General features: G+C 36.9%; 1 protein-coding gene across 4 annotated transcripts in view; it reads right to left on the reverse strand.

Moving 5' to 3' along the window:
- The window catches only part of LOC128639276 (NXPE family member 2-like), a 123,032-nt gene that overhangs the window by 25,577 nt on the left and 82,302 nt on the right, over nucleotides 1-15,153 (reverse strand). For 2 of the 4 annotated variants that reach the window (XM_053691577.1, XM_053691578.1), the window contains 2 exons: nucleotides 5,276-5,387; nucleotides 1,870-2,558 (listed from right to left, as the gene is read on the reverse strand). In XM_053691577.1, the coding sequence (XP_053547552.1) occupies nucleotides 1,870-2,558; nucleotides 5,276-5,387 (801 nt within the window). Of the gene's footprint in view, nucleotides 1-1,869; nucleotides 2,559-5,275; nucleotides 5,388-13,062; nucleotides 13,141-15,153 lie in introns of all 4 variants that reach the window. The other 2 variants (XM_053691579.1, XM_053691580.1) reach the window with 2 other exon arrangements.

Consider the following 15,153-nt stretch of genomic DNA (forward strand, 5'->3'; position numbering starts at 1 on the left):
GTACGCATGTGCGAAACGGGAACGCACGTGTACTAGGAGTAATATTTAGAGTGTAGCGCATGCGCATATCAGCAAGCAGCCGGATGACGTCGGGTCACGGCCGCCTAACGGCCAGATTTTCAACTGGCTGTGAAAAAAACGTGACTCAGACTTAAAAAAAAAAAACGGTTTGATTTTGGAAAGTGGCAAAAAGGGATTTAAAAGTGAGATTACTTGCTTTATAATAAATATTTATAAAAAATGATGAATTAAAGTCCTATTGATTTTGAACACAGAATTGGATTGTGGATCATCGTCAAGGTAACTTTACCTTCACTTTAATAAACACTATTCTTTCCTGGTTTAATAAAAAAATATTGCTCAGGTAACACTTTTAACTTATGACACTTGCTCTTAAATTAAACACAATCATTAGAACATTGATTTATTATTGCAGTGAAGTGTTTGGACTTTTAAAAAAAAAAAACTGAATGATAAAATTATTCAAACTGACAAGAAATAATGTGAATAGTTAAAATGTCAGTATACAGCTTGCAATTTCTGCAGTTGTACTATAAAATAACTAAATACAAATAGCTAATACAAGTATTAGATATCTGAGTTTATGAGTTTTGAATGCTTCAGTTATTTTTCAGTAGTTCACCCATCACTTTGCCTGATTTGGAGAAGATAATTCATACTGGCTACTGGAGAAGAAACAGTTAACCACAGTCATTTTGTTATTAGCAAAACGTGCTCTGTCTTGCAGTTGTTAACTAATCACCTATGCTGTGTGGCAGGTTTAGGCTTGTGAGTCCTGCCACGAACACCTTAAGTTCTGAGAGAACTCACAATTTTCAGACATAAATTGCAGGAAAACAAGGAAAATAAAAATTGTATTATATTGCAAACCTGCTTTACTATGCATAATTAAACATTATTCCAAGATGTTTGCTCTCTCTTTAAGTGAAAAACTTCATTTAAACCTTTCAGATAAGAGCTTCGACATATTTTGGCTATAATTGGTTTCCAAGGTTATACCATGAGGTGGCGCTAAAGGGCAGGCTCCTTGCTGTTACACTACCGTCATTTTGCTTGGTGGGTATTTTAATGTCTGGAATCACAAGATAACTGCACAAATGCAGGGGACCAGCCAAGAAAGCTTTTTATTTACAATGTGAGCTTTATTATTATTTAAAAGTACGCAAATGAAAAGCTTGCGTTTCTAATGCCTTCATTACATCTTAGTAGAGATGCTGGGAGCAATGCGTTTAAAAAGATAGAAAGGTCACAACTGAAGTGTACATGGATGTATTTCAATCTTAAATAGAAGCATTTTTGTGATATACTTCCATTATCAAAAATGCTTCTACTGATTTTCAGTGGCATACGCACATATGACGCGAGAGTCTGTGCACCAGTATTCAAGCTAAAAGAGCTGGTGGTGCTGTGTTTGCATCCATGTTGACTTCATTTGTGTCCTACAAGCCACTGCTGACTAGGGGCCGATTTATTAAGATGTAGCGAATCATGTCCGCCCGACATCGCTAAATGCCGACAGCATAAGCTGGTCTGGTGAAATGCTTGTGCAATGCTGCCCCCTGCAGATTTGTGGCCAATCAGCCACTAGCAGGGGGTGTCAATCATCCAGATCGGATCTTAAGACCCCTGCTTCTTAACTTATGTTGCATTCGCAGCTACATAAATCTACCCCTTGGGGTTTAAATGCTGGTGCACAGGCCCTCACAGCATACCGTCTGTGCGTATGTCACTTAAAAAACAGTAATAACTTTCACTAGAAGCATTTTTGCTAATTAAAGACTATTACAAAGATGCTTCTATTTAGTAAATAAATAAATAATAGTATGAATTCTGAACAAGCTACTATACCTATTAAGAAGGAGCTGTTCCACTTCTGAAAGGTAAGAGTGGTCTTCGTTGACGGAATTCATGTGGGTCAAAGATTCACATGGATAATTTGGAGGTTTGATACAGTAAAAAGCTTCATGATCTCTTCTATCTATGTACTTACAAATCTCTTCTTCTGTGTCAAGTTGGAAGCCACAGTCCCTATTGTCATATTCTGTGGCACTAGTAAAATTGCCCGTATACTTGATATTTGCAAATCCCTGATTTCTTGCTCTCCACAAAGCAGAAACTGCTTCACTTGGATGCATTAGCAAAATTGAAATGTTAACATCACCTTCCCAAAATAAAACAAACGTTACTAAATAGGTCCCATTATTAAAATCTTTAATGCTACCACTTGCACTGCTGTTGGTCTTTTCAGAATATATCCTCGCTCTCAAGTAATCACCACCATAGATCTTTCTCTCTCCTTGGTAATTAGAAGCTTCCACTTTAACAAGTAACTCGTCCCCAATGCAATAAATGACTTTTGGATTATGTAAAGTGGCTTTGCTTTCTTCTGCACTAGTTGATTTGTCGAAGTCATCTGTAGTGACCTTTGGCATCAACTGGTCAATGCTGTTGAAAATAATTTCAATTTTTTCATCCATAGCAGAGTTTTTCCTGAGTGTGTCTTCATGTGATTGCTCGTTACAGATATAATACCTGATCTGGGAAATTTGGAACAAATAATAGTATTTAGCGTACATCCACACTTAAATAACCTCCTAAAGGGACAGTCTAGTCAAAATTAAACTTTCATGATTCAGATAGGGAATGCAATTTTAGACAACTTTCCAATTCACTTTTATCATCAAATGCTGAAAGCTAAACCTAGGTAGGCTCATATGCTAATTTCTAAAACCTTGAAGGCCGCCCCTTATTTCAATGCATTTGGCATTTTTTCACAGCTAGAGGGTGTAAGTTTATGTGTGACATATAGATAACATTGTGACCACGCCCATGAATTTACAAGTGAGAGGGCACTGATTGGCTAAATGCAAGTCTGTCAAAAGAACTGAAATAAGGGGGCAGTCTGCAAAGGTTTAGATACAAGGTAGTTACAGAGGTAAAAAGTGTATTAACCCTTTAAGGACACAGCTTTCAGTTTGCTCAATTGTTTTATGACGGAAAAATTCCGTCATATGTCCTTAAGAGGTTAAAGGGACACTCAAGTCAAAATTAAACTTCATGATTCAGATAGAGCATGCCATTTTAAACAACTTTCCAATTTACTTCCATTAACAAAATGTGCACAGTCTTTTTATATTTACACTTTTTGAGTCACCAGCTCCTACTGAGCATGTGCAAGAATTCACAGCATATACGTATATGTATTTGTGATTGGCTGATGGCTGTCACATGATACAGTGGGAGTGGAAATAGACATAACTTTGCAATTTATTTAACAAAAATCTACTACTCATTTGAAGTTCAGACTAAGTGATATTGCATTGTCTTCTTATCATGCATTTGTTGATTATGCAAATCTACTGTATTGACTGGTCCTTTAATATAACTGAGATAAGGAGCAGTCTGCAGAGGCTTAGATACAAGGTAATCACAGAGGTAAAAAGTATATTAATATAACTGAGATAAGGAGCAGTCTGCAGAGGCTTAGATACAGGGTAATCAGAGGTAAAAAGTATATTAATATAACTGAAATAAGGGGCAGTCTGCAGAGGCTTAGATACAGGGTAATCACAGAGGTAAAAAGTATATTAATATAACTGAGATAAGGGGCAGTCTGCAGAGGGTAAGATACAGGGTAATCACAGAGGTAAAAGTATATTAATATAACTGAGATAAGGGGCAGTCTGCAGAGGGTTAGATACAGGGTAATCACAGAGGTAAAAAGTATATTAATATAACTGAGATAAGGAGCAGTCTGCAGAGGCTTAGATACAATGTAATCACAGAGGTAAAAAGTATATTAATATAACTGAAATAAGGAGCAGTCTGCAAAGGCTTAGATACAATGTAATCACAGAGGTAAAAAGTATATTAATATAACTGAGATAAGGGGCAGTCTGCAGAGGGTTAGATACAGGGTAGTCACAGAGGTAAAAAGTATATTAATATAACTGAGATAAGGGAGCAGTCTGCAGAGGCTTAGATACAAGGTAATCACAGAGGTAAAATGTGTATTAATATAACTGTGATAAGGAGCAGTCTGCAGAGGCTTAGATACAAGGTAATCACAGAGGTAAAAAGTATATTAATATAACTGAGATAAGGAGCAGTCTGCAGAGGCTTAGATACAAGGTAATCACAGAGGTAAAAAGTATATTAATATAACTGAGATAAGTAGCAGTATGCAGAGGCTTAGATACAAGGTAATCAAAGAGGTAAAAAGTATATTAATATAACTGAGATAAGGAGCAGTCTGCAGAGGCTTAGATACAAGGTAATCACAGAGGTAAAACATATATTAATATAACTGAGATAAGGAGCAGTCTGCAGAGGCTTAGATACAAGGTAATCACAGAGGTAAAACATATATTAATATAACTGAGATAAGGAGCAGTCTGCAGAGGCTTAGATACAAGGTAATCACAGAGGTAAAACATATATTAATATAACTGAGATAAGGAGCAGTCTGCAGAGGCTTAGATACAGGGTAATCACAGGGGTAAAATGTATATTAATATAACTGAGATAAGTAGCAGTCTGCAGAGGCTTAGATACAAGGTAATTACAGAGGTAAAAAGTATAATAATATAACTGAGATAAGGAGCAGTCTGCAGAGGCTTAGATACAAGGTAATCACAGAGGTAAAACATATATTAATATAACTGAGATAAGGAGCAGTCTGCAGTCTGCAGAGGCTTAGATACAAGGTAATCACAGATGTAAAAAGTGTATTAATATAACTGAGATAAGGGGCAGTCTGCAGAGGCTTAGATACAAGGTAATCACAGAGGTAAAAAATGTATTAATATAACTGAGATAAGGGGCAGTCTGCAGAGGCTTAGATACAAGGTAATCACAGATGTAAAAAGTGTATTAATATAACTGAGATAAGGGGCAGTCTGCAGAGGCTTAGATACAAGGTAATCACAGAGGTAAAACATATATTAATATAACTGAGATAAGGAGCAGTCTGCAGAGGCTTAGATACAGGGTAATCACAGGGGTAAAATGTGTATTAATATAACTGAGATAAGCAGCAGTCTGCAGAGGCTTAGATACAAGGTAATCACAGAGGTAAAAAGTATATTAATATAACCGTGCTGGTTATGCAAAACAAGAGAATAGGTAATAAAGGGATTGTCTATCTTTTTAAACAATAACAATTCTGGAGTATACTGTCCCTTAAACTAACTAGATATTTTATTGTATTTAATTCATAACCCAACAGAACAGTAAGAAGGACGGTTTCTATTACCTGTATGTCTTTCTGCTGGAATATAATGAACATAACAGTTACTGTCACTGTAAAAGCCACCACCAACTTAAAGGGAAACTTCATCCTAAATAATTCATATGTTTTCAACATACTGTAAAGAGAAAACGAGAAAATGGCTTATTATCCTAATATATATATTTATTTTTTTAAAATATATATCTATCATCTATCTATCTATCTATCTATCTATCTATCATCTATGTACAGTATCTATCATCATCTATATGTCTGTCTATCATCTATATCTATCTATCTATCTATCTATCTATCTATTTATCTATCTATTTATCTATCTATCTATCTATCTATCTATCAATCAATCAATGTATATCTCACTTCAAATAAACCGTCATCCTAAATAACAATGACTTAGCATGTAATTGTCACATAAAGCTAGGTCCACGCCTTCCTCTACATACTTTTCATGCTTTCGTGCTAGAATCAATTCATGAATCATGATAAGAAAGACATATGTCACATTTCTTATTAAGCCCATAGACAATGAGGGTATTCAGTTGTATTATCCACTTCATCTCCATTTTAGCAAATTGTTATTGTTCCTCCACATTCCTCAATCACTAGGAACTTCTTAAAGTTAACTGATAACTTTGCGCCATATTTGATTTAACACTTTTCACGCCAATTATGATGCAAACTCCTAAACAACACACACACTAGTGAATTTTCCCACCACTTTTGATTGGAATATGCGTAATCACATGATTTATGACTTCAGCCAATCTGATTCAAATACACATTATAAACTATCACTAACAAATCAAATTGCTTGATACTTGTGTCATTGATCACTCATCAGAACTTGTAAGTGCCATTTGTTACATTGTGTATTATACTTTGAAAGTATGTATATGTGAAATTAGTATTAAAGATAAACATTGATGCTGACATTAGGACACCCAGTGTAATATTTTAGACAAGGATTTTAAAATTTGAATTGATGTTTTATTCAATATAATCTTAAACTGATAGCTCAAAGGGATAGCCCACCTAACTTTAAACTGTCATGATTCAGATACTTTCCCCCAACCTCTCCTCCTTTAAACGCTCCCTAAAGACCTTCTTGTTCAGGCCAGGAAGTCTATCACCAAATCAGTAACTAATGAATTCCACTTGCATAATAGTTGCCCTCATCTAACTCTACACTAACATCATTCCCACATTTGCAGTCCCCACCTCCTGTTTCTCACCCTCCTACCCATTTAGATTGTAAGTTCCCACGGGAACAGGGCTCCCAATTCCCCCTGTATTTGTTTGTTAAACTTTGTCTGGTGTCTCATATTGTACTGTCCTTTTATCTTTGTTACATATGAACAGCGCTGCGGAATCTGTTGACGCTTTATAAATAATAATAATAATACAGCAGAAATTAAAATCACCTCTTTACTGTCATGCTATTTTCAGTGTATTTCTTCCTTCTCTTGAATTTATTTTTCAGTAAGAAATGTCATCTTATATGCCCATTTTATAACACCTGTGTAGGGGTGGTTTTTAAAACTAGATTGCAATCATGAGGGGTTACACAGGTACAGAGAGAAAACTGGCCCAGCTCTTAAAATATCCATTGATTGCAAATAAATACGATACCCTGATTACATGCTATATTCACAATTATTCCTGCTCAGAATAATAATACATTTACACTATATACATATAGTGGTATAAATAAACATAGAGATATGAAAGACAACATTGTTTAGAACAACAAAAAAAGGAATTTAGGGATATGTAAATATGGCCTAGATTTGGAGTTTTGTCGGTAAAGACCCGCGTAGCTAACACCTGCTTTTTTCTGGCCACACCATAAAAATAACTCTGGTATTGAGAGTCCACATAAAGGCTGCGTTAGGCTCCAAAAAAGGAGCGTAGAGCATATTTAACGCAGCTTCAACTCTCGATACCAGAGTTGCTTACGCAAGCGGCCAGCCTCAAAAACGTGCTCGTGCACGATTCTCCCATAGAAAACAATGGGGCTGTTTGAGCTGAAAAAAAACCTAACACCTGCAAAAAAGCCGCGTTCAGCTCCTAACGCAGCCCCATTGTTTGCTATGCGGAAACACTTCCTACGTCTGCACCTAACACTCTAACATGTACCCCGAGTCTAAACACCCCTAACCTTACACTTATTAACCCCTATTTTGCTGACCCCTGCATATTATTATTAACCCCTAATCTGCCGCTCCGTAAACCGCCGCTATTTACATTATCCCTATGTACCCCTAATCTGCTGCCCTAACATCGCCGACCCCTATATTATATTTATTAACCCCTAATCTGCCCCCACAACGTCGCCTCCACCTGCCTACACTTATTAACCCCTAATCTGCCGACCGGACCGCACCGCTATTATTATAAAGTTATTAACCCCTAATCCGCCTCACTAACCCTATAATAAATAGTATTAACCCCTAATCTGCCCTCCCTAACATCGCCGACACCTAACTTCAAACATTAACCCCTAATCTGCCGACTGGAGCTCACCGCTATTCTAATAAATGTATTAACCCCTAAAGCTAAGTCTAACCCTAACACTAACACCCCCCTAAGTTAAATATAATTTAAATCTAACGAAATGAATTAACTCTTATTAAATAAATTATTCCTATTTAAAGCTAAATACTTACCTGTAAAATAAATCCTAATATAGCTACAATATAAATTATAATTATATTATAGCTATTTTAGGATTTATATTTATTTTACAGGTAACTTTGTATTTATTTTAACCAGGTACAATAGCTATTAAATAGTTAAGAACTATTTAATAGCTAAAATAGTTAAAATAATTACCAAATTACCTGTAAAATAAATCCTAACCTAAGTTACAATTAAACCTAACACTACACTATCAATAAGTTAATTAAATAAACTACCTACAATTACCTACAATTAACCTAACACTACACTATCAATAAATTAATTAAATACAATTCCTACAAATAAATACAATTAAATAAACTAGCTAAAGTACAAAAAATAAAAAAGAACTAAGTTACAAAAAATAAAAAAATATTTACAAACATAAGAAAAATATTACAACAATTTTAAACTAATTACACCTACTCTAAGCCCCCTAATAAAATAACAAAGACCCCCAAAATAAAAAAATGCCCTACCCTATTCTAAATTACTAAAGTTCAAAGCTCTTTTACCTTACCAGCCCTGAACAGGGCCCTTTGCGGGGCATGCCCCAAGAAATTCAGCTCTTTTGCCTGTAAAAAAAAACATACAATACCCCCCCCCAACATTATACAACCCACCACCCACATACCCCTAATCTAACCCAAACCCCCCTTAAATAAACCTAACACTAAGCCCCTGAAGATCATCCTACCTTGTCTTCACCTCACCGGGTATCACACCGATCCGTCCAGAAGAGCTCCTCCGATTTCCTGATCCAAGCCCAAGCGGGGGGCTGAAGAGGTCCATGATCCGGCTGAAGTCTTCATCCAAGCGGGGCAGAAGAGGTCTTCCATCCGATTGAAGTCTTCATCCAAGCGGCATCCATCCGGAGCGAAGCGGCAGCATCCTGAAGACCTCCGATGCGGAACATCCATCCTGGCCGACGACTGAACGACGAATGACGGTTCCTTTAAATCACGTCATCCAAGATGGCGTCCCTCGAATTCCGATTGGCTGATAGGATTCTATCAGCCAATCGGAATTCGAGGGACGCCATCTTGGATGACGTCATTTAAAGGAACCGTCATTCGTCGTTCAGTCGTCGGCCAGGATGGATGTTCCGCGTCGGAGGTCTTCAGGATCCTGCCGCTCCGCTCCGGATGGATGACCATAGAAGATCCTGCTTGGATGAAGACTTCAATCGGATGGAAGACCTCTTCTGCCCCGCTTGGATAAAGACTTCAGCCAGATCATGGACCTCTTCAGCCCCCCGCTTGGGCTTGGATCAGGACATCGGAGGAGCTCTTCTGGACAGATCGGTGAACCCGGTGAGGTGAAGACAAGGTAGGAAGATCTTCAGGGGCTTAGTGTTACTTTTATTTAAGGGGGGTTTGGGTTAGATTAGGGGTATGTGGGTGGTGGGTTGTAATGTTGGGGGGCTTGGGTATTGTATGTTTTTTTTTACAGGCAAAAGAGCTGAACTTCTTGGGGCATGCCCCGCAAAGGGCCCTGTTCAGGGCTGGTAAGGTAAAAGAGCTTTGAACTTTAGTAATTTAGAATAGGGTAGGGCATTTTTTTATTTTGGGGGGCTTTGTTATTTTATTAGGGGGCTTAGAGTAGGTGTAATTAGTTTAAAATTGTTGTAATATTTTTCTTATGTTTGTAAATATTTTTTTATTTTTTGTAACTTAGTTCTTTTTTATTTTTTGTACTTTAGCTAGTTTATTTAATTGTATTTATTTGTAGGAATTGTATTTAATTAATTTATTGATAGTGTAGTGTTAGGTTAATTGTAGGTAATTGTAGGTAGTTTATTTAATTAATTTATTGATAGTGTAGTGTTAGGTTTAATTGTAACTTAGGTTGGGATTTATTTTACAGGTAATTTTGTAATTATTTTAACTATTTTAGCTATTAAATAGTTCTTAACTATTTAATAGCTATTGTACCTGGTTAAAATAAATACAAAGTTACCTGTAAAATAAATATTAATCCTAAAATAGCTATAATATAATTATAATTTATATTGTAGCTATATTAGGATTTATTTTACAGGTAAGTATTTAGCTTTAAATAGGAATAATTTATTTAATAAGAGTTAATTAATTTCGTTAGATTTAAATTATATTTAACTTAGGGGGGTGTTAGTGTTAGGGTTAGACTTAGCTTTAGGGGTTAATACATTTATTAGAATAGCGGTGAGCTCCAGTCGGCAGATTAGGGGTTAATGTTTGAAGTTAGGTGTCGGCGATGTTAGGGAGGGCAGATTAGGGGTTAATACTATTTATTATAGGGTTAGTGAGGCGGATTAGGGGTTAATAACTTTATAATAATAGTGGTGCAGTCCGCTCGGCAGATTAGGGGTTAATAAGTGTAGGTAGCTGGCTGCGACGTTGTGGGGGGCAGGTTAGGGGTTAATAAATATAATATAGGGGTCGGCGGTGTTAGGGGCAGCAGATTAGGGGTACATAAGTATAACGTAGGTGGCGGTCGGCAGATTAGGGGTTAAAAAAATTTAATCGAGTGTCGGCAATGTGGGGGGACCTCGGTTTAGGGGTACATAGGTAGTTTATGGGTGTTAGTGTACTTTAGAGTACAGTAGTTAAGAGCTTTATAAACCGGCGTTAGCCCAGAAAGCTCTTAACTACTGACTTTTTTCCTGCGGCTGGAGTTTTGTCGTTAGATGTCTAACGCTCACTTCAGACACGACTCTAAATACCGGAGTTAGAAAGATCCAATTGAAAAGATAGGATACGCAATTGACGTAAGGGGATCTGCGGTATGGAAAAGTCGCGGCTGAAAAGTAAGCGTTAGACCCTTTTTTGAGTGACTCCAAATACCGGAGGTAGCCTAAAACCAGCGTTAGGAGCCTCTAACGCTGATTTTCACGGCTACCGCCAAACTCCAAATCTAGGCCTATGTTTGCACAAGATTTCTGACATAACACACTCACACACACACACATATATATATATATATATATTTATACAAGTATTTGCAAAGATATACTGTATGTACAAATTCTAGCATTAATAATCATTTATAAAAAAAAATAGATAAAAGCATATCATCACTTCTAGAAATACAAATACACATTAATTTATGTGAAAGTATCATATAACAGATTTTTTGGTATAACAAATCAATATAAAAATAACTTTCTATGATATTGTTTGTTGAGGTATAAATTTAGCTATTTCTTGGACATTAACAGTTGAAAAATAAAAGATTAGCTTTAGAGAAATATGCTTGTTCATGGACAGTAATGAAATGGTATAAATAAAGTTGGGAAAAACCTGAATAACCGCAACATCAATGACTGTTAGTTAACACCAGTACGATGCTCTTTGCACGTACTTGACGCGCATGTTTTTGATGGCTTTTTTGATAAATAAGGAGATCGTATTCAGGTCCGCAGCAGCGATGTTTGGAGATGTCTGGCGAACGTATTGACACCGGCGAATGCAGCATATGGTTACCAACAGTTTTATATATATATATATATATATATATATATATATATATATATATATATATATATTGATATATTTATTTTTGTGATCTTCAATTATCAACATATGGCAAAAACAGCACAGAAACATTATATAATATATATAAGCTAAATAGTTACCTAAAAAATGCTTTTTTAATAATCAAAACATTGCGGCGTAAATCTTTATAGGGATGTACTGTGATAAATAGGGAGTAAATGCTATTGCTGACAGGCGCTATTTATCATTATTACGCCCCAGCTCGCCTGCGCAAAGTTACATCTATTTTTGTGATAAATTCAGGCTCACATGTGTGATTCTCCGGAGGCGAACTGGGGCGCAGTTACAGGTGAAGCACATACAGAGTTCGCCTAGCCTTTGATAAATCTATCCCTTAGTGTGCATTACTTTTCTGTCATTTAAATTTGTATTGTGATCTTTGAGCTAACGTCACTATCAAACAACTGGGGAAATACATTAGTGAGGGAGATAGAGATTATAATAGGATGTGAGAGAATTCAGGCACACTTTAGTCCAAGGAACTCCCTTTTCAACCCACTCTCTGAAACTATCAGGCTTGTTTTATATAGAAACAAAACAAAGTGTAATGCAGTTTGCAAAATATTCACAGAAGTATAGAAAGTATGATCCGAATTTGTGAAATTGACACGAAAATTATGAATGGAGCGCTATTTATTTAAGACGTTTGTGTGCAAATGATATCAGGTTTTCACAATTGTTTGTGCACAGGTTAAATTGCGCTGGTATTACAAGTTGAAAGTAAACACAATCGCTTGAGAGCAATTCAGGTTAACACTTGCCTGGTTAACGTGTCCTCAGAGCTGTGGTTAACCGTATAACAAAAAAAGTGTCACAAGACACATAAAAAATGCATTACAAAGTACTCTTATACTTATAATAATACCGTATAATAACAAATATTTATAAAAATTATTGCACACAAGTTATATGGGCTCAAAGATATGAGGTCTCAGGTGTTACAATAAAAAGGCAGGGCTTTAACATAGAGATAAATAGCACATTATAGCCCTTTTCAGTTAAGTAGATGAAAACATGAAAAATCCTATTTATGCAATATTTATGTTTAATAAAGTGTTATAGTGCGTATTTACTGTAAATATTTCCCATTCCAATGTTGTGTACATAGCAGAATATGTTCTAAGCGTTTATAAATATATATAACTGTATTTATCTATACCTATATATAATCATCTATATATAGTAAATCTCTAGAAGTAAGGGCACTCACAGGACTTGAAAATTGTAGAAAAAACTTTTATTTAATTTATTTAATCATATACATGTCAGTCGACGTTTCGGCTACACATTTAGGGGCATATTTATCAAAGCGTAAACTGAAAATACGCTGGTATTCCACATTGTATTTGTCGCAAGATTGATCCGCCGTAGTTATCAAAGCATCAAGATCGGCAAATGTTGAAATTTAAAATACGATTCCGCAATCTCAATCCGACGCAGTTTGATGCAAGTTGAAAACAGTGGTATTCGAGTGGAATTTTATTCATTCGCCCTCCTAATCGACACTATTTGAACCTCTCACTAAGTTATCAAAAACTCTACATTTACGCTTGCGTCTTTTCCAACTCAGCATACCTGGTTTTCAATCCGCCACCCCACGGATGCCATAGAAATCAATGGGAGTCTGAAAACACAGAAAGCTTATGTTCGATGCTGCAAGAGAATGAAAAATATGACATAATAAAAGTAAATTAGAAACTTTATTAAATGTGTATACCCTTTCTAAATCAAACAATATTATTGCTCCACATTTGGTGCACTAGTAGATATAGGGATAAAAATGAAAAATACATTACTACTTATGGATTATGTTACAACTTTGAGGCCTATTTATCATAGGTCTTGCGGACCTGATCCGACAGTGTGAATCAGGTCCGCAAGACCTCGCTGAATGTGGAGAGCAGTACGCTCTCCGTATTCATCATTGCACCAGCAGCTCTTGTGAGCTGCTGGTGCAACGCCGCCCCCTGCAGACTCACGGCCAATCGGCCACCAGCAGGGGGTGTCAATAAACCCGATCGTACTCGACGATTCCTGTCCGCCTCATCAGAGCAGGTGGACAGGGTAATGGATCAGCGGTCTTTAGACTGCTGCTACATAACTGCCATTTCTGGCGAGTCTGCAGGCAACTTTGTAATTATTTTAACCAGGTACAATAGCTATTAAATAGTTAATAACTATTTAATAGCTACCTAGTTAAAATAATTACAAAATTACCTGGAAAATAAATCCTAACCTAAGTTACAATTAAACCTAACACTACACTATCAATAAATTACTTAAATAAAATACCTACAATTATCTACAATTAAACCTAACACTACACTATCAATAAATTAATTAAATACAATACCTACAAATAAATACAATTAAATAAACTAACTAAAGTACAAAAAATAAAAAAGAACTAAGTTACAAAAAATAAAAAAATATTTACAAACATTAGAAAAATATTACAACAATTTTAAACTAATTACACCTACTCTAAGCCCCCTAATAAAATAACAAAGACCCCCAAAATAAAAAAATGCCCTACCCTATTCTAAAATTAAAATAGAAAAGCTCTTTTACCTTACCAGCCCTTAAAAGGGCCATTTGCGGGGCATGCCCCAAAGAATTCAGCTCTTTTGCTTGGAAAAAAAACATACAATACCCCCCACCAACATTACAACCCACCACCCACATACCCCTAATCTAACCCAAACCCCCCCTTAAATAAACCTAACACTAAGCCCCTGAAGATCTTCCTACCTTGTCTTCATCATGCCAGGTATCACCGATCGCTCCAGGCTCTGAAATCTTCATCCAAGCCCAAGCGGGGGCTGAAGAGATCCATCATCCGGCTGAAGTCTTCTATCAAGCGACGGCTGAAGAGGTCCAGAAGAGGCTCCAAAGTCTTCATGCTATCCGGGCAGAAGAGTAGATCCGGACTGGCAACCATCTTCTTCCAAGCGGTGACAAGCGGTGGCTCCATGTTGAAGACCTCCGGCGTGGATCCATCATCTTCTTGCGACGTCCTAAGTCCGAATGAAGGTTCCGTTAAATGACGTCATCCAAGATGGCGTCCCTCGAATTCCGATTGGCTGATAGGATTCTATCAGCCAATCGGAATTAAGGTAGGGAAAATCTGATTGGCTGATTGAATCAGCCAATCAGATTGAGCTCGCATTCTATTGGCTGTTCCGATCAGCCAATAGAATGTGAGCGCAATCTGATTGGCTGATCCAATCAGCCAATCGGATTGAACTTGAATCTGATTGGCTGATTCCATCAGTCAATCAGAATTTTCCTACCTTAATTCCGATTGGCTAATAGAATCTTGGATGACGTCCCTTAAAGGAACCTTCATTCGTCGTCTAGTCGTCGGAAGAAGAGGATGGATCTGCGCCGGAGGTCTTCAAGATGGAGCCGGTCGTCATCGGATGGAAGAACATAGAAGATGCGGCTTGGATGAAGATGTTTGCCGGTCCGGATGTCCTCTTCCGCCCGCTTGGATCAAGACTTCAGCCGGAGGATGGAAGTCTTCAGCCCCCCGCTTGGGCTTGGATCAAGACATCGGAGGCTCTTCTGGACAGATCGAGACCCGGTGTGGTGAAGACAAGGTAGGGAGATCTTCAGGGGCTTAGTGTTAGGTTTATTTAAGGGGGGTTTGGGTTAGATTAGGGG

Source organism: Bombina bombina, chromosome 8, assembly GCF_027579735.1.
Source record: "Bombina bombina isolate aBomBom1 chromosome 8, aBomBom1.pri, whole genome shotgun sequence".
Classification (NCBI taxonomy): domain Eukaryota; kingdom Metazoa; phylum Chordata; class Amphibia; order Anura; family Bombinatoridae; genus Bombina; species Bombina bombina.